This window comes from Balaenoptera borealis (genome assembly GCF_965194805.1).
Source record: "Balaenoptera borealis genome assembly, chromosome: 13".
Lineage (NCBI taxonomy): Eukaryota > Metazoa > Chordata > Mammalia > Artiodactyla > Balaenopteridae > Balaenoptera > Balaenoptera borealis.
The window spans coordinates 9000328-9022157 of record NC_138870.1 but is presented as its reverse complement, the minus strand read 5'-3'; the positions used below and the strand labels follow the sequence as shown (position 1 = coordinate 9022157).

Below are 21830 nucleotides of genomic sequence, written 5' to 3'. Positions count from 1 at the left end.
CCTCCTAGAGAAATGGAAATAAAAACAAAAATAAACAAATGGGACATAATGAAACTTAAAAGCTTTTGCACAGCAAAGGAAACCATAAACAAGACAAAAGACAACCCTCAGAATGGGAGAAAATATTTGCAAATGAAGCAACTGACAAAGGATTAATCTCCAAAATATACAAGCAGCTCAATATCTAAAGAACAAACAACCCAATCCAGAAATGGGTGGAAGACCTAAATAGACTTTTTTCCCAAGAAGACATACAGATTGCCAACAAACACATGAAAGGATGCTCAACATCACTAATCATTAGAGAAATGCAAATCAAAACCACAATGTGCTATCACCTCACACCGGTCAGAATGGCCATCACCAAAAAATCTACAAACAATAAATGCTGGAAAGGGTGTGGAGAAAAGGGAACCCTCTTGCACTGTTGGTGCGAATGTAAATTGATACAGCCTCTATGGAGAACAGTATGGAGGTTCCTTAAAAAACTAAAAATAGAACTACCATACGACCCAGCAATCCCACTACTGGGCATATACCCTGAGAAAACCATAATTCAAAAACAGTCATGTACCACAATGTTCACTGCAGCACTATTTACAGTAGGCAGGACATGGAAGCAACTTAAGTGTCCACCAACAGATGAATGGATAAAGAAGATGTGGCATATATATACAGTGGAATATTACTCAGTCATAAAAAGAAACGAAATTGAGTTATTTGTAGTGAGGTGGGTGGACCTAGAGTCTGTCATACTGAGTGAAGTAAGTCAGAAAGAGAAAAACAAATACCGTATGCTAACCCATATATATGGAATTAAAAAAAAAAATGGTTCTGATGAACCTAGGGGCAGGACAGGAATAAAGACACAGATGTAGAGAATGGATCTGAGGACACAGGGAGGGGGAAGGGTAAGCTGGGAAGAAGTGACAGAGTAGCACTGACATATATACACTACCAAATGTAAAATAGACAGCTAGTGGGAAGCAGCTGCATAGCACAGGGAGATCAACTCTATGCTTTGTGACAGAGGGGTAGGATAGAGAGGGTGGGAGGGAGGCTCAAGAGGGAGGGGATATGGGGATATATGTATACATATGGCTGATTCACTTTGTTATACAGCAGAAACTAACACAACATTGTAAAGCAATTGTACTCCAATAAAGATGTTAAAGAAAAAAAAAGCTTTAGGTCCATCCATTTAGTTTTTAATAAATAAGTGAGGTGACACCTAGAGACTTCCCTAATTTACTTAATATTAAAGAAAGCACTAAAGCACAAGTTACCCACATATTTCCTGCCCCATCCCTGCCTCCCCTCCAACCCCTGGTTGGAGTACAGTTTCTCCCCTCTATCATAAAGAAAAGTTCACTGTATTCCTACCTGATTGCAATGAGTTATGAATATTTCTTACTGGGTCTGAAGCATTCTGTTTTTAAAATGTTTCGAAGTCTGTAGTTTAAGGTAATGGCTTTTTCCTTGTATCAAGTTTCATAACACTTTCCTAAATTTACTCCTTATACTTTTTTCTTTCTTTTTTAAAATTCGGTGGGAGGTTCTGTCTGCTTATTGCACAATGCCCCAATCTTTCTTGAAAGTCAATAAAAGGGAGGAGAGGGAAGGACAATCTTTATTTAGTGTAGCTCACTGCAGCTCTCTTTTTCTTGATTTTGTATTGCTCCATTAATATTCTGCTTTTAAGTTCTCAGGATTCTTCAATCCACAAAAATAAAGGAAAAATGGAAGGAAAAATGTTTTGGTGAGAATTAACTCACCTGTGATTTCCTGGGAGTCAGCCATGGGTTACGTACTGCATGCAATTACAACACAGTTCTCACAGGCACATGCTGATTAAGAGCTGATTATATATGCAGAAATAAATACACTTTCTTTGTATTTCCCTAGGATAGTCTCGAGTCTGGAGATCCAGATGGTTTTCCCACTAGCTGAAAAAAAAAGATTATTTACATTTAAAACCCACATTTTTCTCTTAGTCATTTCTTCAACCTGGTGTTTTACTGGAGGAAGTTAGGAAACGAGAGGTAAGAGGGATGTACAGAGGTGAGAATAGTGCAGTTATGAAATTCTCAGTGGAACAGTTCTGTTTTCTGGCACTACTTCTTTTGCTTGGTCTTTACAAAGGTAGATCAGTCAACTCAGTCCCTGCGTGCATAGGTCACCCAACAGCAGCTTCTGTGAGTTCAGGGTGATATGCACAGTACACAGGGTGACTGAATTGTGCTCTGTTTTTTCAGTGATGCCTGAAGAAGTGACCTATGCAACTCTCAAGTTTTCAGGTCCTAAGACGAAGGAACCCCGGGAGAGCCACAGTCTCAAAAGAATGGGTAAGACTCTCAATGAGGATCAGAAAGACCAGAGAAGCAGTTATTCAGCTATGCTGGTGGGTTCTCGTGTTTTCAACTCAAGGCTGTTAGTCCCCCCTGAGATTTAAATTTTGGAGTGCTAGTCCATACAGCAGTCACTACACCAGAGCTTAGTTTTGTCTATCTTATTTAGTTTGTAAGATCATCATAGTGTGTGAAAAAAGACTGTGGTCTAAGCCTCTGGAAATCCAGATCTCCGTTGCCACCAAAGTAGCATTTCTTATATTTTTCAGACATTTTAGGATGATCTTACACACAGGATATTAGGGGAAGGAAAAACAGTAATAGCATGAACATAACTATCCAGTGTTTTTATTTAACTGCTAGAAGATATGAAATAGGCATATGCTAAGGGTTTCATAGGACCATGGGACCCCAGTCAGTGATGATGTCGTAAACATTTATTTCATTCTGAGAAGGAATAAGACTGAAGGTTCCTTATCTCAGAATAATAGAATTGTAGTCTGTGATTCAATTCCTAGACAGTTAATAACAATGAAGCAGTAGGAAGATACTTTTTAGAAACATGAAAGTCATATTCACTGAAATTTCTTTATTGCTATGGGATACATGGTTTCTTGTGCATTCCCTCGGATTATTTTTTGTTATTTGTTATTTACATTATTTTTTCTGCTTTTGTATTTGTTTTTAAGTCCTTTTTATCTTAATATAAAATTATATCTTCTATATAGATGTGGATTTTTTAAAGTCATAAATTTACCTCAAAGTATTTTACATTTAAATAATGAAGTAAAAGCACTCAATATGAACAAATCTCTGATTGATTATAGAATTTTTGGCATCAGGTTAGTGGATGATGTTTTAGGGACTAGTTTCCCCCAAAAGAGTCATCTTCTCTGTCTCTATAATGTTTGATGAAGGCACTGCATGTATTTGGGAGAAGTACCACATCCTCACCATCCAATTGACATCATAGGCCACTGACTCAAGTTATTTATAAAATTGGAGATGCAATTTATGTTCTGATATGTATTTCCTAATATGTGTTTCCTTTTCTATACATCTGAGTAAACTGTTTGAATTCCATTTTTATAAAAGGTCACAAAGTGTCTATTTAAAAAATCTATCATCAGAATCAGAATCAAGCCAGGAACACTGGGAATATCTGGATAGTTAGAAAGTAAAAGGAAGATGAGAGAAAAGATTGATTTTTTAAAAACACTGCCACTGTTTTTTTCCTGAAAAGACAACCATGAAGTGCCTGAGTTGGAGCTGGGTGTTGCAGCTGAAACTGCAACAGGGAGCATTGAGGGCACAGCCAAGGCGGCCAAGAGCAGAGCTGTGAGAGGTGAGACCTACTTCAATAAATAGAGCCACTGCGGCAAGAAGAAAATTAAGGACATAGTGGGAGATGCTGGGGCAGAAAAAATAAAGATTGCTTTTAAAAATAAAAGATAGATAATTTCTGGAGAAGGTGTGGAGAAAAGGGAACCCTACTAACTGTTGGTGGGCATGTAAATTGGTGCAGTCACTATAGAAAACAGTATGGAGGTTCCTTTAAAAACTAAAAATAGAGCTACCATATGATCCAGCAATCTCACTCCTGGGCATATATCTGGAGAAAACCGTAATTCGAAAAGATACATGAACCCCAATGTTCATTGCAGCACTATTCACAATAGCCAAGACATGTAAGCTACCAAAATCGACAGATGAATGGATAAAGAAGATGTGGTACATATATACAATAGAATATTACTCAGCCATAAAAAAGAATGAAATATTGCCATTTGCAGTGAAATGGATGGACGTAGAGATTATCATACTAAATGAAGTAAGTCAAAGACATATACCATATGATATCACTTATATGTGGAATCTGAAAAATGATACAAATGAACTCATTTACAAAACAGAAACAGACTCACAGACATAGAAAACAAACTTACGGTTACCAAAAGGGATCAGGGGGAGGAATAAATTAGGAACCTGAGATTAACATACACACAGTAGTATATATAAAATAGATAACCAACAAGGACCTACTGTGTAGCACAGGGAACTATATTCAATACCTTATAATAACCTATAATGGAAAAGAATCTGAAAAAAATACATATATAAAACTGAATCACTTTGCTGTACATCAGAAACTGACACAACATTGTAAATCAACTATACTTCAACAAAAAATAAAACAAAAATTTTGAGAAAAGGAGGATAAACCAAAGGTAATAAACTCATGCCCTTTAGTTATGGAAAATCATCTCTTTTTGATTATTTTCTCTATCTACCTCCAGAGGTTTCATATAGTTTTCTGATATTTCCAGTTTTTATAATATTAACCTCACTAACCCTCCCATTTTTCATCATTTTATCTTTTATTATATTTCATGGGTGACTTTCTTAAATTATCTTTTTCTATTAAAAATGTGTTCCTGGTATTATTTTATTCTTAATGAACTCCTGCTATTGTTTTCTAAAGGCTTTTTTTATGGCATTCTATTCTTATGTGTGGATGCAAAATCTTATCTTACTTCTCTGATGGTTTGAAAAATTGTACTTTCAAGTCAACATTATTGAAGCGTAATTTAAATACAAAATAATATGCCCACTTTAAGCATACAAACCACCAAAATTAAGATACAATATTTCCGCCACCCCAAGAAGACACCTTGTGTGTCTTTCAAGTTACCCTCACCACCATCACCACCAGTCTTAGTTTTAGCCCCAGCTAATCAGAAAGATTTACCTTCTGTCATTCTAGACTACTCTGTTAAGTCTAGAGTTTTATATAAATAGGTTCAAATAATACATATTCTTCAATGACTGGCTTCTTTCATTAAACATAATGTTTTTGAGATTCATCCGTATTCTGTGCATCAGCAGTGAATTCCTTTCCATGGAAATACTGAGTAGTATTCCAGTGTGTGGCTGTACTATACTATGTTGATCCATTTATCTGTAGATGAACGTTTCAGTTGCTTCCAGTTTGGAGCTAGTATAAATGAGGCTGCTATGATGTAGAAGTCTTTGTGTAGACATATTTTTAGAAATTTTATTAGGTAAATACCTAGGAGTAGAAGCCTGGGTTGGATGGTGTGTGTTTAACTATATAAGAAATGGACAAAACTGTTTTCCACATTTATACCTCCATCAGCCATCTAAGAGAATTCTAGTTTATTTACAGAGTTTCTGAAGTGGTCTCATTGTATTTCTGCTTCCTCTAAATTCTTGCTGTGTTTTCTGTTTCTTCAGTCTTTTATTATTGGCTGCTTTCTTAAAATATCTGATGACCCTTGGTTGCCTGCACTCATTTAAGTGTGTGGTACTAAACTGATTTAGTGAGACCTTGTGTAGATGAGATGGGCTTGTTAAATGGTAGCCTTCATGGACTGGAGCAGTTCACTGAGAAGTCCAATTTTCAATATTTGTATGTTTCTTTCCCCCTCTTGGGCCAGTTAAACTGCTCTGGAGATGAATGAATCCTCCAGTACTCTGCCCAGGGTATTCTGCTATTATAATGGGTAAGAGAGGGTAACTCAGTTGTACGAAGTGGAGAGAAAAATATGGTATGAGGGGAGTACCAACATCTTATGTCGACTTTCAGGTATTTTTTCAGTTTTCAGGCTCACCCATATCTCCACTTGGAAAGATAAAGTACCACGTATCACTGATACATGGAGCCTTTGGGGTTCTTAAGTGAGAATCAGCTTGCTTCTTCTGTTTTCTCACTGCTGACTTTGCTTCTGTTTCTAAGGGTGTACAAAAAGTTACTAGTAGCTTTTGTATCTGTTATCTGCCTTCCAAAATGCCATTTCTGTGGTTTCCTTTCTCTTTATTATTGTGAATCTACACCTTCTTTAACCTATTTTCTATATTTTATTGGAGCTTTTAGAGAAAACCAAGGTAAAGGGATGATATCTATCTATAACCATTCATTCCAGACTGATTTTTAATCAACATTTCAATCAGCCCAAATGTACTTTCATTCTGCCTTTCTTTCCCATTTCCTACTAGCAAATACTTCCCCTGAAAGGAGCAACTGTAGGGGCTAGTAGCTAGGCAGGGCACTGGGGATATGTTTATGCCCCAAACTCTTATGAGGTTCCAATGAAGAGAAGAGGTGATAGATTTGTGTACCACTGTGCTACTTAACAGCCTGGAGATTCACAGAAAAAAAGGCTTAGAGGAAGATTCAGGCCTCTCTGGTGCCTAGAAAGAACTTAGTCTGTTGAGATTATTAGACTCCATAGAAAAAAGGTGGTACCAACTTTCTTGTGTGGTCCTGGGAGGACCTACTTGTCTTTCTGGCCTCAGAGGATTAGTATGCAAACTAAACAGGCATGCAGAAAAGGCCCTCTGAAATCCTAAATCATAGAGAGCATCAGACTTCATCTGAGAAGACAATGGACCAGGTTTCTTCTTTTATGGGGCATAAAATTAACAGCTTGTCATCTGGCGTGCCACTGACACAGTGAAAGAAACAACTGTGCATTCCATCACACATAGATTTGATGCTTCTCAAAGTACTCCAAAGCTTGATCTCAAATCCAAGAGTCAGTAAAACTAAGGGAAAACAAATAAAAGCAACTAATTTTAGGGGACCCAGAAGCCAGAGGAGGAAGAAAAAGCCTAACAAGCAGCTCCTAGTAAAACAGAATCCCTGGAAGGGAAAGATAATCAAATTAAACAACCAACATAATAAGATAATTTATGACATTAAATTATGGCACTAAAATTTTAAAATTTGAAACATCACTTTCACTGTAATAACTCCAGTGGATGAGTTGAAAGAGAAAATGATAATTAAGGCCCAGTTGCATGTCCTGAAAGATCATATAGAAGAAATTATTCAAAATTAAAGAGATATGAAAATCATGATTGGATAATAAAGCCAAGTAATCTAATATGTAAATAATAAGATTCCATAAAGAATAAAAAGAATAGATATAAACAAGGAAATAAAGTAATTAGATATATCTAGTATTGAGTAAACATGGAGAGAAAATAACTGTCATTCATTCATCCTGAAATCAGAGAAGATAGAATTAATCCATTTTAGCAAAATTAAAAAATCGTCATACACTCCATCTGAGAAATACTCAAGAAAATTTCCAGTCACATGATTAATTAATAAGAACTTAAGGGAACATTTAGAGGCATGCAAAAAAATAATAGCTGATAATGGCATCATACGAAAACTATAAATATAAACGTGCTAAACAATTTTTCAATGAAATAGATATACTGCAAGAGAAAGTCTATAATAGTCTAGAACTGATTTTACTAAACCCTAGGGTAAGGGAGAGAAGCAGTGAGGGAATGAAAGTACTATAAAAATTCATATTGGAGACTGGATTTTCTACTAACATATTAAATAGATCACTTGAAAAGATCAAATCATCAGGGAACCGACTGTCAATTACATTAAATAGTATATTTCAAAACGAGCCTGGAAAAAGTAATGAAGAACATCCAACAGGTGGTTAACACTGATTACCTGGAGATGGGAAGGTAGACCAACGAGAACAAGATTAAGAAGGTAGAGGGGAAGAAAGACTGCTAAAATATAAACAAGATAGTATTCATAAAAATATCCAGAATATGTCATATGATCACATTTACATAAAATTCTGTGTTTTTAGTGTGAATGTAGAGGTGTATTCACGTTGGCTGAATATAAATGAGAACTCCTTGACTTTACAAGCAGTATTTTTAATTAAACAATAAAACAGAGATCCAACACTACTATGAACAGAGGAGTAGGGGATGGAAGGGGTTAAGGAAAGAGGAAGCAGCCTAAAATGTGTGGCTTCTTGTCATTTTCCTCATAGGACGTAGCACTCCGTCGAAGGTGTGGTGCCCTATTGCTTTCATTTCACTGTTGCTGAACCTGGTGGTGCTGGCTGGACTGGGAACCCTGGGCTTAACGAGTAAGTTTCCACTTTTCTCTGAGGCTGTCCCTTGCTTTTATCAGGCATATCACAAATGAATCCTAGTCCTGAGACATACCCATATGAAATTTCCAGGAAAACAGGTTTCATTTCTGTATGACCATATAACATTAGTCATTCTTTTTGGGCTATTTTAATATCAGATCCCTTCAGTGCAACCAATGATGAAGATAGCAATGTAAAGCCTATGTTTCTAAAAGTTATAAAATCAGTACAACGACAGAAGTATAACTAATTTATACTCAGAGTTTTCATGATGATTTCATTTATTAGAAACAAACTCTTTATTTTCATGACATTTTCTCCCTGCCCAACCCATTCTAATTGCAAACATCTTTCAAGATACCACTATCGTTACTTGATTTTCTTTAATTTTTTCATTAGTAGGCCAGTTATTTTATTCTAAGAATCACAATTTCAGATAGATATGATCTGGCTTCATGATGCTGTCATTTGAAAAATAATTTCTCCCAAATGATAAACTAATTTTTTCTAGAACTTCCATAATTGTTCCTGACATTAGTATAATAATTGGTGGGTAGAGTCTCTTTCCTCCAATATACTGCAAGCTTCTTAAGGGCACAGACTGTGGATTATTCATTCTCTGTATTTTTTGGTTGAATGAATGTATTAGCTGAATACACGAATGAGTGAATGAACAAACAAATGAATAAACAAGCAGAAACTAGTAGGCTTTTGACTATTAAAGCTGAAGTATATTTACAAGTAAAGGCACATCTCAACCTACTCTTTCAGCAGTTTGTTCCACATTTACGAAAAAAGGCAATCTCAAGTACTTTAAAATATATTTGCAATAAAGATCTTGCCAAAACTTCAAAATATAGGAAAGGACAAGAAACTAAAAGCAATTAGTATCTGCCAATGGGAGGTAATAACTATTAAAATATAAAGATATACATTAATATCTTTTGTATCATGGATATCATTTTATATCAACATTTCATTGAGTAATGTAAATAAACACTCTCATAACAATTTACTTACCTTTTTGAGTACTGTTTTCCCAAGCTCTTCACATGCATTATCTCCTTTAATCTTTACCCCAACCATACTTTATAGTTACATTTTTCCTCAGTTTCCAGAGTCAGAGAGCCCCAAGTACTTTTCCAGTTCTGTGCAGTTTGTAAGTGACTAGTGGGGAATATTTGATCATACATCTATCATTTTATTTTACACTTTATGGTTTAATACCCCATTGTCTTTCCTTTGCTATATTGAGCATGTTTTTTTCTCTTTCTTGACTGTCTTCCCAATCATTACAATACTTTGTTTCTTTAAATATCCGTTAATTATGTATTTGATAAATAAAAGGTTTTTTTTTTTTAAACAACTCAGTATTTGGGGAGCATCGCTTCTCAAGCCTGGGTGCTATTGGGAAATGCTATTCCCTTTCCCTTCCCTCCGACAACAGTGGGTACAAAGCCATTCCGAGAAAATAGAGGATGATTAGGACAATAATCGTTAACATTTCTTGAGTGTCCATTCTTTGTGATTGTTTCTCATTTAATCCTCATAAAACTTAAAAATGAAAGATTCTATGAGGTGGAAGGGCTGGCAGATAAACTAATATCAGTCTTGTAGAAAAGATAGGTTCTGTGTAATAATCCACAAAATGGAGATGCTATGTTTTCTGAATCTTCTGAAGTTCTTAGATACATGATTCCTATCTTCGGAAATTATTTTTTTTAATTCTGAGGCTGCTGTTTACTAATTCTGTATCCATAAATTATGGTTATATCTGTCCAAGAAACTCAAAATTACAACGCATAGGCTCACCAATGTATTCTGGTGCCTCCTAATCTCAAAAGAGTGGTTTGCATTTTTAAAAACTAACTACTGAATTGCACTTTTATTTTGAAATCTCTGCTTCTCATAGATATTTTTTGTTTTGTATTTTTAAACTTATTTGGGCAGTTCCTTAAACAAGAACTAGTACTCTGTTGAGTAACATCAAACATTGTTATCTCAAATAAATGTTAATCTTAAAAGTATATAGTATTCTACACTTACGTAGCTATCATTTAAATACGTGCTCTCTATTAAATTTTTAAATGACTACTGTGATAGTAGTATAATTTACTGGTAGATTCTGAGTATGTTTAAGTCATTAATCTCCTGATATGACTTATAGATTACTACAAACTCATCATCTTCGGCAGCAGGACACATTATGACGCGCAAGAAACTGTAACGGAACGGGTGGAGAGAACTACGACATTACCCACGAATATGCCTACAAATGTCTCAGGTGAGCACATCATTTTAATATGTCAGAAAACACATTACAAGTGTTGAATAACTTTACCTCAAAGTACTTTGAAGAGTTAAAGCAGAAGGAAAATGAAAGTGAAAGATCTCTCTGTTTCAGAGTCTCATCAGTAACATTGTTTTCTCCAATTTTCCCTTGTCTTTTCACTGCGTTCAAAATCTTGAAATATTTCTGAAATTTTAAAAAAAACATGGAAATATGGTAACCATTTACAAATTCTTCTATTAAGTAAACACTTTTTGTCTTTCTTGACTTAGTTTCTTTATATGTTTAATTATTATTTTTATCAAACTAACCTCCTTACTCTCTCTCTCTGTTGGGTTAGACTGTTTTCTTGATTCCCTCTTTCTTCTTTTTTCCTTCTTTAACACTGACATTTACACACATTTTAATGGAGTTTAGCTATAATGGAGTTTAGCTGGGTATATGGGCGATAAATGTTCTGTATTATTGCATGTCTGAAAAAGTCTTTAATTTGGCTAATTATAAATTTGATGGTTAAAAATTCATTTCTTAGAGAATATTGAGAGAGTTACTTCATTGTCTCTGGCAAACAATGTTAGTAAGAGGTCTGTTCCCGGTGTAATTTTCATTCTATAAAAATGACCTGACTTTGGCTGCTGGGGATCTGAAATTTTAGGATATTCTTGGGTATGAGTGTTTTTAAATTATTTATTTGCCGTGTACTCTGTGGGCCTTCTCAATCTGAAAGTTTAGGGCTTTCAAATTTAGGGAAGATATGTGCTATTCCTTATAAGTTTATTTTGTTCTCTACTTCATTTCCTCTGTTCTTTCCATGACTTCTCTCCTTTGGATGTTCAGATTTGCAGATTGTCATCTTTTCTTTGTATTTTCTGCCTCTTTTAGCATTAGATTCTGGGAGATTTCCTGAATTTTATTTTTCAATCTTTCTACTGATGATTTTTTCGACAATCATGTTTTTTAATGATCCTTGAGAGTTGTTTTTGTAGCATCCTATTCCTACCTTATGTATATACTATCTTTTGGAGACATCTAAGTATATTAATTAGAGGTGTATTTTAAGATGTCAATCTCTTCTTTCAGAAATTCATTTTTGGGGGGAGGGTAGTTTTTTCTTTTGTTTTTCTTTTATCATGAGAATTCTCTTTCATGTGCTGGTGCTCCTATATACTCTATGATTCTTGCTTCTCTGTTCATATTCAAGAAAGGAAGTGATGGCTGGTGCGGACTGACTACTGCTATTTAAAGAAGATACCAAATAAATAAATAAAGAGGACAGCTTTTCCACTAGATCTCTCCAGAAGTGAGAAATTTATGTGGATATTTTAAGGGTGGAAGGCCAGGGTGGAGTGATGAACAGGCAACTTTCCAGTTTAAATGAAGCTGGATATAAAGTACGGCACCAACAATTACAGTAGAAACCAAGGCTTTGCCGGATAGCTCATTCAATTTTTTCCAGAGATGAACTATGTCCTTTCCTCTCTGGAAAATTCTATAGATGCTCACTGATTTTATCCCTCCCTCTCTTCACTCTTTATCTTCTTTAATTAAAAAAAAAATGCACTGCACACCATATGCCAAGCACCTGGGAAACCCTGAGAATATAAATTTTTCTGCATAACAGTTATAACAATTTCTCGTCTTGAGTCACTTACGGTGTGAGAGGAGAAGCAGACAAGTAAACAAAAAAATTACAATTCAGTTTAATGAGTGCTCATAAACATAAACACATAGTGCAAGAAACAATATAGTTGGAGGAAACAGTCCAGACTGAATAGGGGTACAATATTCAGTGCAGGGATTGGAGGCATATTTCCATAAAAGTAATGAGATAGCATGGCATTCTCAGGATAAATTCAAGATATTCAAGATAAATGGATGACAGGAAGCTAAGTGGACTAATAAGAGATAAAACTGGAGTGCCATGAGGGTTCCTATAAATAATGGGGAGAATCTGAATTTCAACCTGAAATCTATGGGAAAATAATGAATCATTTAAAGCAGAGTCTCATAGAAATGTCACTGGAAACAGTGAGGTGATAAGGTTTCTGTAGAAAACATAGCAGAATAGATAGGGACTAGGGTCCTGTTACAGCAAACTAAACATTCTGAAGTTTTCTCTGAGTGCTTTTAATAATCCCTTCATCGTTTTTTCCCCTCTATAGCTACGATTTTTCTTCTATCTTCAGATTGTTCCAGATCCAAACCCTGTTTCATTTCAGGTCACACTCTCTTCTCTCATATTTTAAGCAATCATCTCTTTCAAAATATAACTTCTGTTAATCATTTCAATGTATAATGCAAATGTTTAGAAATTCTGATATATATGCTTATCTGTGCATACATATTATGCGTATGTGTGTTATCAGTATCATATCTTTATAGACGTTCCTCGTTTGTTTTTCAGACCCGGGATTTTACTTATGCTCAGAGTTGTGGATATGGCATGGAAGTAGCTGCTGTTACTTTTCTGCTGAACTAATGAGTTGGAATATGAGTAACAGTGACCATGGAAAGAATCACTGCTCCCTGATGAATATGGGCAATGGGGAAAACTGGAATAGAACCAAGGTCTGTGCTATGATTTGCAATACATCCATAGAAATTTCTTGGTATTGTTAAAGTACAGGTAAGGAGCATTTGGGTAACAGCATTACTCCTTGGCCTTTCCTAATAAATGGCCTTCATGCCCTTTACTTTTGCCTTCTCCCTGAGTGGAGTCATTGGAAAATTCCTGTATCATGGGTCCAGAAAGCAAGGATTTACAGTTATTTGCTGGTCCACGTGGTAAGCTATGGAAGTATATTTCTTTGGTATTTCTTGTTCCCTGTGATTTCTGTTTTTTGTAGAACCATGAAGGAGAGAGTAAGGGTTTATTTCCAATTGCGAGGTATATTTTAAGTGATCACTGATGCAAATTACATCATACGATTCTCCTCCCCCTTAGAGCGGTTGTCCAGTGATGAAAAATCATACTCTGGGCTATAAACCACTTGGTACAATCATGTAAGTTATCTGTCTTATCTTCATATATTACAACCCTCTTTAAAAGTTAAAATTTAAAAAAAATCAGATAAAGTTACTGCAATGCTCATTCTTATTTTGCTGTTGTTTTTCTTAATATGTGAGTGTAGAAAAATACCAAGCTCCCAACTGTAGAATGCCAAAACCCTTACTATCCAGCACAATCCATTTGTTTAGCTTCTTGTAACACACAGCATGCTCCAATCCAAAAGATTTTGTCATCAGCATTAAGCTGAACGTGGTTCATGCCTCTGTGATTTTTGGCCTTTATGGTTTTACTACCTGAATTATTCTTCTTTCCCTTTTGAACTTGATTAATCCAACTCAGATTTCCAGTTTGTGGCTCGTTATAGGCATATAGTAAATAATTTGTGTCACTACTTATATGCATTATTTAACCATTTTGAGGTGTTTTCACTGTTAATTGCACTATTCTCGAAACTCTTTTCTTCATTAGTTCCCATGGCATCATGCCTTCTGTCAAACAGTCTCTATACGTTATCCCTAAATTTAAGATCCAGAAACTGAAATTCACAGAGGATAAGTAAATTTCTTAAGGTCACATGAGTAATAAGAAGCAGAAGGCAAGCTCAAATCCTAGTCTGCCTATCTCCAAAGCCCAAGGTATGTCTAAAAATAAAGGATTAGTTGACAATTTAAAGATGACTCTGACAAGAGTCTTTTAAATGCAGTCGGTAATATGGGTTAAATATTGATAACATTTCAAACAAGTGCTTCTTAAGGGTTTACTAAGATCTGCAACGTGGACTAAATGCTGGGGCTATAACAGTAATAAATGTAATAAATCTTACGAAAGCTTATAATCTAAGGTGAATCGAAATAATAAATCAAGAATTATGCAAATGATTATCTAACTGCAATTTATGATGTTACATTTATGTAAAATGAAAAGTACAGCTTCAAACTGGAGGAAAAGAAGAACAGACATGTGCTATTAATGGCCTTCTTACTGAATGGTTCTGTGAGTTTTTCAGAAGTCACCTTATCTGACAGCTACTTACTTATTTCCTGTCAGAGATAATTCTTTTGAGCTGGTTCTTCCTCAAAGAAGGAAGTTCCAAAGTTTTGGGGTTCCACAGACTCTCACTATTAGGGTTTCACTGGCTAGAGTCCTCTCAGATTCCAGCCAATGAATTTTTTAAAACTGTGGTAAAATATACATAACATAAAATTTCCCACCTTAACCATTTTTAAGTGTACAGTTCAGTAGTGTTCAATGCATTCACACTGCCGTACAACCAATCTCTAGAACTGTATTCATTCTGCAAAACTGAAACGCCATACTCACTAAACAACAACTTCCCACTTCCCCCTCTTTCCACCCCCTGCCAAGCACTATTCCACTTTCTGTTTCTATGAATTTGACTAGTCTAGGTACCTCATATAAATGAAATCATAGAGTATTTGTTTTTCTGTGACTAACTTATTTTACTTAGCATAATGTCCTCAAGGCTCATCCATACTGTAGTATGTGTCAGTCCTCAAAGAGGATAGTTAGAGACGGCTTGAAATCTGAATGAGGAAGAAGCATTAAAACAGAGCTTAAACTCCAGATTTTCTCTTAAGAATCTTGGAAGTTAATGGAAGACAAAATATCTTTTATATCTCGAGAGAAAATTCATAAGGCCAGTAAGAGTTTTAAAGACATTATGATTTAGTTCAGCGTGGGGCGGAAAAAACTTAAAAAGCAGGATAGAGACAAGTAAATTGGAAAAGAGTGGGGGGCCTCATTGGAAAGGCGAGTGTTTAATGAACGGGAACCTATTGCACAGTGAATGCAGAAAAGAAAATTAGAACCTCTGCAGATGTCTACAGGGTGGTATTTGCTCATCTGATGACTTGTTTTTGCCTATCATCTGCAAAATGTTAAGAGTGTAGTGATGGTGTTAAGTAGGACACTTGAGAAGAATAAAGAAGGTCTTTAAATCTCACTGAGGGAAAAGGGACAAGGAACCAAGAAGAAGTGAAATGATTGTTGAATGGAATTTTGATGACATGAACTTGGTTCTGTTGCACTTGAATTAGCTTCCAGTTGTACAAAGTAACCGATGTTTCCTTTTTTTATAGCTGCTCATTAGATGTCTTCCATCACCTATCTCCTGGACGGATCTGAATTTTACTCTCGACAACACAAATCACACAGCAGAGAATGTTTCAAATTTTTCCATTTTGACATGTGAGTTAACCTGTCTCTTCCTTTTTGTCAATAATAAAGGAATATGTGGCATGCTAATTTTGAAGATGTTTCTCTGACAGCCATCCTCCATATATGGTCAAAGGTGTATAAAGAGAAGGCAAGAAATTCCGGGAGCATTTGTCTGTAACTTAGGCAATTATTTTTTAGCAAAAAAAATCTATTCTATATAGGAGTTCCTTGGAATTGAGAGCACCTGGGGTAGAAATTCAGAAGCTTTGCTGTACTTCCCTTCCCTTATTTCATACTACTGCTCCATGCTTTCCTAGGACACTAAGGAAAGGAGACAAGGTAAAAGGACAAAGTCAAATCAGGGTCAAGGACATTACCCAGTGCAATAAAAAATAAAGTGTCTCCTTGGAGCCAAGAAATTCTGCTTTGTTTCTACTACTTTACATTGTTTAAAGAAATAATATAAGCTTATATACTTTACTAATGGAGGATTATGATAGTATTTTAAGTGAGTTATAATCTGGGTGACCATATGATTTATTGTCCAAACCAGAACACTTTTGAGAGTGAAATGAGGCACTATTGATAATTACACCAAGACACCGGGCATAAATCAGTAGTGTCCTGGGCAAGCCAAGATTACTCAATGACCTCTTGGGTAAAATTGGTAACAGATAGACCAGAGGTAATTTGGGGTCCTAGACAGGTGAGGGGGCTGGAGAATTCTTAAAATAGTGTAAGGAATCACCAGAGCTATTGTCACTTTCTTCTCTTTTAACTAAAATAATCTAACAAGAAAAAAATGATAAGTTTGGAAGCAATATATTGGATTTATGAGGTAATTGTTTTTCAAGATAAAGCACAGGACTCATTTTCATTTATCTTTTTGTTCCAGGTTTGGTACCTCCGTAAGTATTTCACGTGCCGAAACAGTGAAGTATGCAGTATTCAATGGAAATGGAATAACTGGAAAATCTAATGACTCTAGTAGTTATTGTATCTGTGAAAACAAAGTAGATGTACCAAATTCTCAATCTTATGTAAATGCAAACACTTGTAATAATGCAGGATATAGAAATGACCGTGTAAGCTGAAACTATGCAAAAACAATCTCAGAATCAAATGGGGTAAATCTGATTGTTTTGTGACCTTTAAAACTTTCTGTCAAAACATTAAAAACTCCCTTACAGTTGATTGTAATTGTATAGGAAAATTTTTTAAAAAGTGAAATTAATATTACCTAGTCCACTTTAATTTAAAATATTAGAAACATTGAGAATTAAAGTGGCTTATTTTGCTTATCAAAAGTAGCATGAACAGTGGTACAACTTCTTGCAATACACTTTACTATCCAGATGGAATAGTTTTTTCTATCTTAGGCAAATTGTCACACTCTTTTCTAAGCTGGGAATCAGCTTCTATCACTTTATCCTTTCTGCGCTCAAAGACATGAAATATTTCCAACAGCTCCTTTAATGTGAAGGTTTTTTTTGCTGGTGTCACTTCCTTTAGACAATGTCATTTTCTTCATTGCAACTACTTTCCTTATTTATGTCAGAAAACTTTCTTTGGTAAGTTCCTCTGACTGCATATTGAGATTCTCTAAAATGATGGCGGTGTCAACATTCTCACAGTGAGCGATTTCTTTTATAACTATATTTAGATTATTATTTGCACAGTGTGCTAAAAGTTCCTGTCATACTATAAAGATGTTATTCACTGTTACTTCCTGCCAGGATGCTTGAATATTTTCAGCTGTATGCTTTATATCATATTTCTAAAACTCGGTTACGATTGCATTATCTGTAGTCTGTCCAAATGTCCATCTAAGATAAAAGATCTTAAAAGTTGAAATAACTCCTTGGTCCATTGACTGGATTAATGATGTTGCGTTTAATGATAAAAAGCAAATTTTCACATTTTCACTCAAGACCCTAAGAGAATAGTATGACCTAGAGCATTATCTAACAGTAGAAGTGCTTTAAAAACTAAATTATTTTGCTGACAGTTATCTCTATAAACTTGGAGGCAAGGAGGGAAAAGAATGGTATGCATTACTATCTATATGTGAACTGAATAAGAGATTCTCAGTAACCAATCCTGGAGAAATATTAAAAGAAGTAACAAGATTGACCATAATGAGTATCTGTTATTTACATAGCAGCAAAGTTTGTACTTCATGCGATTACTCAGAATTAATATACTGTGGTAAATGAAAACTGAATCCTGTAGTTGGGTGGCTGGTGTTATTTAAGTGAACCGTGCTCTCTGAAATCTGCACGTGTGAGAACCATGAAAAGCAAGATCTGTCTGTGCCGCTAATACAATTCAGTTACTGCACAATTTGAGTACCTCCGTTAAATACTGTAGGTTATTGCAATTTTTAAATTCAATAATATCTATCTTACTCCCACTATTGTAGCATACTGGATATAGAGAAGATCAATGACTTTGTCTTTTCCCTCAAGCTGCTCAGTATGTACCTATAAGATACTAGTAAAAAATTATTATTTACCCTTTAACTCAAATATTCTATACCTTGGTTTTAAAAAAAGTGTTTTGTTTCTGTTTTTGTTTTTTTTAGAAACGATGTGATTTTTCTTTAGCCTTCCTTTTAGTAAAATTCTTTCTTTGTGCTATTGCAAACTTCATGTGAAATATTGGCAATTCATGTTCCTGGGAACTTGAGCAAATAATTCATGACACCAAGAACCTAACACTTACTGCATAATCATATTTTTCCACGTGTTACTGTATATTTGTAACACCTATCCCTTTCTTAAGCATGTCTTTCTGAATGGTTATATCTGATCTCTTAATAGATGAGAAAAAACATATGATAGATTTAACATCTACTCCGGATTTAAGAAGCAGAAGAAAGAGGAGGAAGAGGAGAAAAAGGAGGAATCTGAGTGAATTAGAAATAGTAGAATAGTGCTTTAACATATTAATGACTGTATATTTAAAATTACAGCCAAAATAAACAAAACAGTGATTCTATACATTTTGTAATCACCAAAATTGTTTTATCATCATTACTATTTAACATTGCTCCAGAATTCTAGCCAGTGAAACGAAGAGGGAAATAAAAATTAGTGATGATTGATTATAAAAACAAGACAAAACACTGATTATGGATTTGTAGAAAATAAATTTGATGTAGAAAAACTGACTGAAAATTATGACACAGATAATTCATTAAGCTGACTAATCTCATGACAAATATCCATGGGATATACCCTATCTTAAATAAATAGAAAATTGTTACAATAGCAAATTGTTCTCTCTAATGATATAAAAGGTATTGTCCACCATAATAAAAAATAAATAAATTCATGTGAATAAATTAATGAGATATAAAATGACGACAATTTAAAATTATAGTGAAAGCTACCAAGATAAGTTCAACAAAAGAAGTAATGTAACTTTTTCTTGGATAGAAAGTTCAACCTTCTAAAAGCAGCATCACTTCTGTCAGATTAATCAATAAATGAAATGCAATTAAAATTAAAATTCCAGAAAACATCCATATAACTAATACTACTTTTGCAATTTTTTAAAAGTAAGAAGTAAATTCCTTTTAGATATAATCCTGTGCTGATTCTGAGAAGTAAACTAGTTTTATTAATATCAGATATATTGCCGACTTATTTTTTTAGAGTAAACATGTACTATTTCTGACATTTTAAAAAGTTCACATAATAAATGAAAATTAGCATCTCAGGTGTGCTCCATTTTATAATCATGTCATTCTTTTTCTCCAGACTATTACATATTTTTAATCAAATCTATGAAGTATTCTCAAGACAATAAAGTTGATACTTAATGAAGGTATGATCTAGCACTAATCCTCTCTTTTACTCTTACGTTGAAACATCCCCAGTCATTCATTAAAGCTAAGAAATAATCAGGCCAAAACTGAGGAGATAACAGGAACTCAGAGAACTAATTAAGTCATTATGCCTATTTTTCTGAGAAGGTGTCTGCAATTTCCCACAGATTTGACCTTTTATTTAGATAGAGCCTGGGTCCTGGAGAAATGGAGGTTGGAATAAAGTAATCTCCATACTATGAGCTAGGAACTCAAATAATTCTACCTTCATTGTAAGATTGAACCAAAAGTAAACAAGCCCTTCTAAGATCTTACAGCCCAGGTTACGATCATCTGTGTTTTCAAGAAATTTCAATCTTTATTCATGGGTTAAGGGGTCAAAATTGGTAAAGCCCTGGATCCTGAGAGAAGTAACATGTAACTCCTTTCTGGAGAAGGGTAACTTCATCCCAGAATACAGATTGTCAACAGAAAGAAAAACACAAAATGTAAGAGCTGAGAGTTGAATTTTATATAGGGTCTTACTGAGGACTATAGACCTGGAAACTGCTTCTCAGTAGCTCTGAGGGGACTGCTCTGGAAAGGTAGGGAGAGAAACCAGGGTGTGTATACGTATACACATATGGTTTTGGCTAGGGAACACATGCAGTCTTGTATACATCTCAGTAAAAGGCTACTGCAAGGAAACAGGACACAATTTATGAGAACTAGCAGAAATAAGTTAACAACAGAATGAGTCACTCTTGTCATATCGTGGACTTATCAAGCACAGAAAATGGAAATAGAACAACTATGTTTACTATGGCTAAACTTTAAAAAAAGACAAGCTTGAAAATACCTTTAGGGAAAGGGAAAATAAAAAATAATAAAGTGTATTTATTGAAATTGAATATATTTAGAACTTACTGAAAAATTAAGAAAATAGAAAGGATTTCCACAGATCTCACATCCAGTTTTAGCTGTCATTAATATCTAACATTAGGCTGGTATCTTTGCCACAATTAATGTACCAATAGGGATAAATTATTAACTAAAGTTTATACTTTTTTTCAAACGTCCTTAGTTGTTGTCTAATATTTTTCTGTTCCAGACCCCATGCACAGCAGGTATCACATTACATTTAATTTTTATATCTCTCTAGTGTTCTCTTGACTCTGATAGTTTCTCAGACTTTCCTTTATTTGATCATCTCAACAGTTTTGAAAGCTGGACAAATATTATAGAATGCCCCTCTACTGAAAACGATCTGATGTCCTTCTCATGGTTAAACTGGTATTATGGGCTTTTGGAAGGAAAACCACAGAGTATTAGTATTCATCACATCACATTAAGGGTATACAATATAAACATGATTTATCGCTGTTGATACGGATCCTGATCATCTCACTGAAACAGTACCTGTTTTCACATCTGGAAAGCTGCTCTTCTTTTCCCCCTTTTCCATACTGTACTCTTTGGAAGGAAGTCACTATATGTAGCCCAAACTTAAAGAGTGGAATTTATGGTTCCCAATTTTGAGGCTATAAATTACTTGGAATTCACCTGGAAGGAATATTATCTCCTCTCCATTTATTTATTTATTCAACCATTTATATCAGTAAGGACTCATGAATATTTATTTTATATTTTGGGTTATTAATCCAGTCCTACTTTATTTACTACGTTGCTCAAATTATTGCAATTCTGACTTTTGAGAATTCTTTCAATCAGCTTCTGTGCCCTTTGACACTCCCCCATCAATGTAGGTTTTGTTGTTTGTGTTGCTATGCTTATTTGCTTGTTTGAGCAGACTCATCTTGTATACTTCCTCCTCCAGTCCTAGAAACAACCATTTCTCTAAGGAACCTGGTTCCCTTTACTGGAGAGTGGTATTAAGAACCAAGATCTGCATGGCAGTAGCTCATTGCTATTGGAATGTTAATTGCTTACAGGCTCTTTCAGCTGAAAATGCAAAGAAATACATGTTGTGTTACTACACATGTTACTAAATACATGTTAGTGTACTAACACTTGTATATACATGTATCTATAAATATTTCTATAAGTAGTCAGTTATGCTTACATTAACCTACCCGTTATACTGTCGTCTCCAACTCTAATCTATTACCACACAGATCATTCTAGCCTCCTTCCCCTGCTTATCTGTAAATTGTTCTTTCTCTAGTTTCTTAACATAGAAGCTTAGATTATTAATTTTAGATCTTTCTTATTTTCTAATATATGCATTTAGTGC

At 34.7% G+C, this 21830-nt stretch overlaps 1 protein-coding gene across 3 annotated transcripts; it reads left to right on the top strand.

Moving 5' to 3' along the window:
- Positions 1-1175: 1175 nt before the first annotated feature.
- LOC309608598 (uncharacterized protein) lies at positions 1176-21356 on the top strand. 3 transcript variants are annotated; one of them, XM_082348891.1, is made up of 6 exons: positions 1176-2345; positions 8183-8281; positions 10455-10571; positions 12982-13145; positions 15687-15795; positions 16661-21356. In XM_082348891.1, exons 1-6 carry the CDS (start codon positions 2258-2260, stop codon positions 16675-16677), a joined length of 594 nt encoding a protein of 197 aa, XP_082205017.1. In that variant the 5' UTR covers positions 1176-2257; the 3' UTR covers positions 16678-21356. The 3 variants fall into 3 exon arrangements, 2 of the variants coding, with proteins under 2 accessions (XP_082205017.1, XP_082205016.1); XR_014232983.1 differs by having other exon boundaries at positions 12982-13580; positions 15687-21356; XM_082348890.1 differs by having other exon boundaries at positions 15687-21356.
- The last annotated feature ends 474 nt before the right edge of the window (positions 21357-21830 follow it).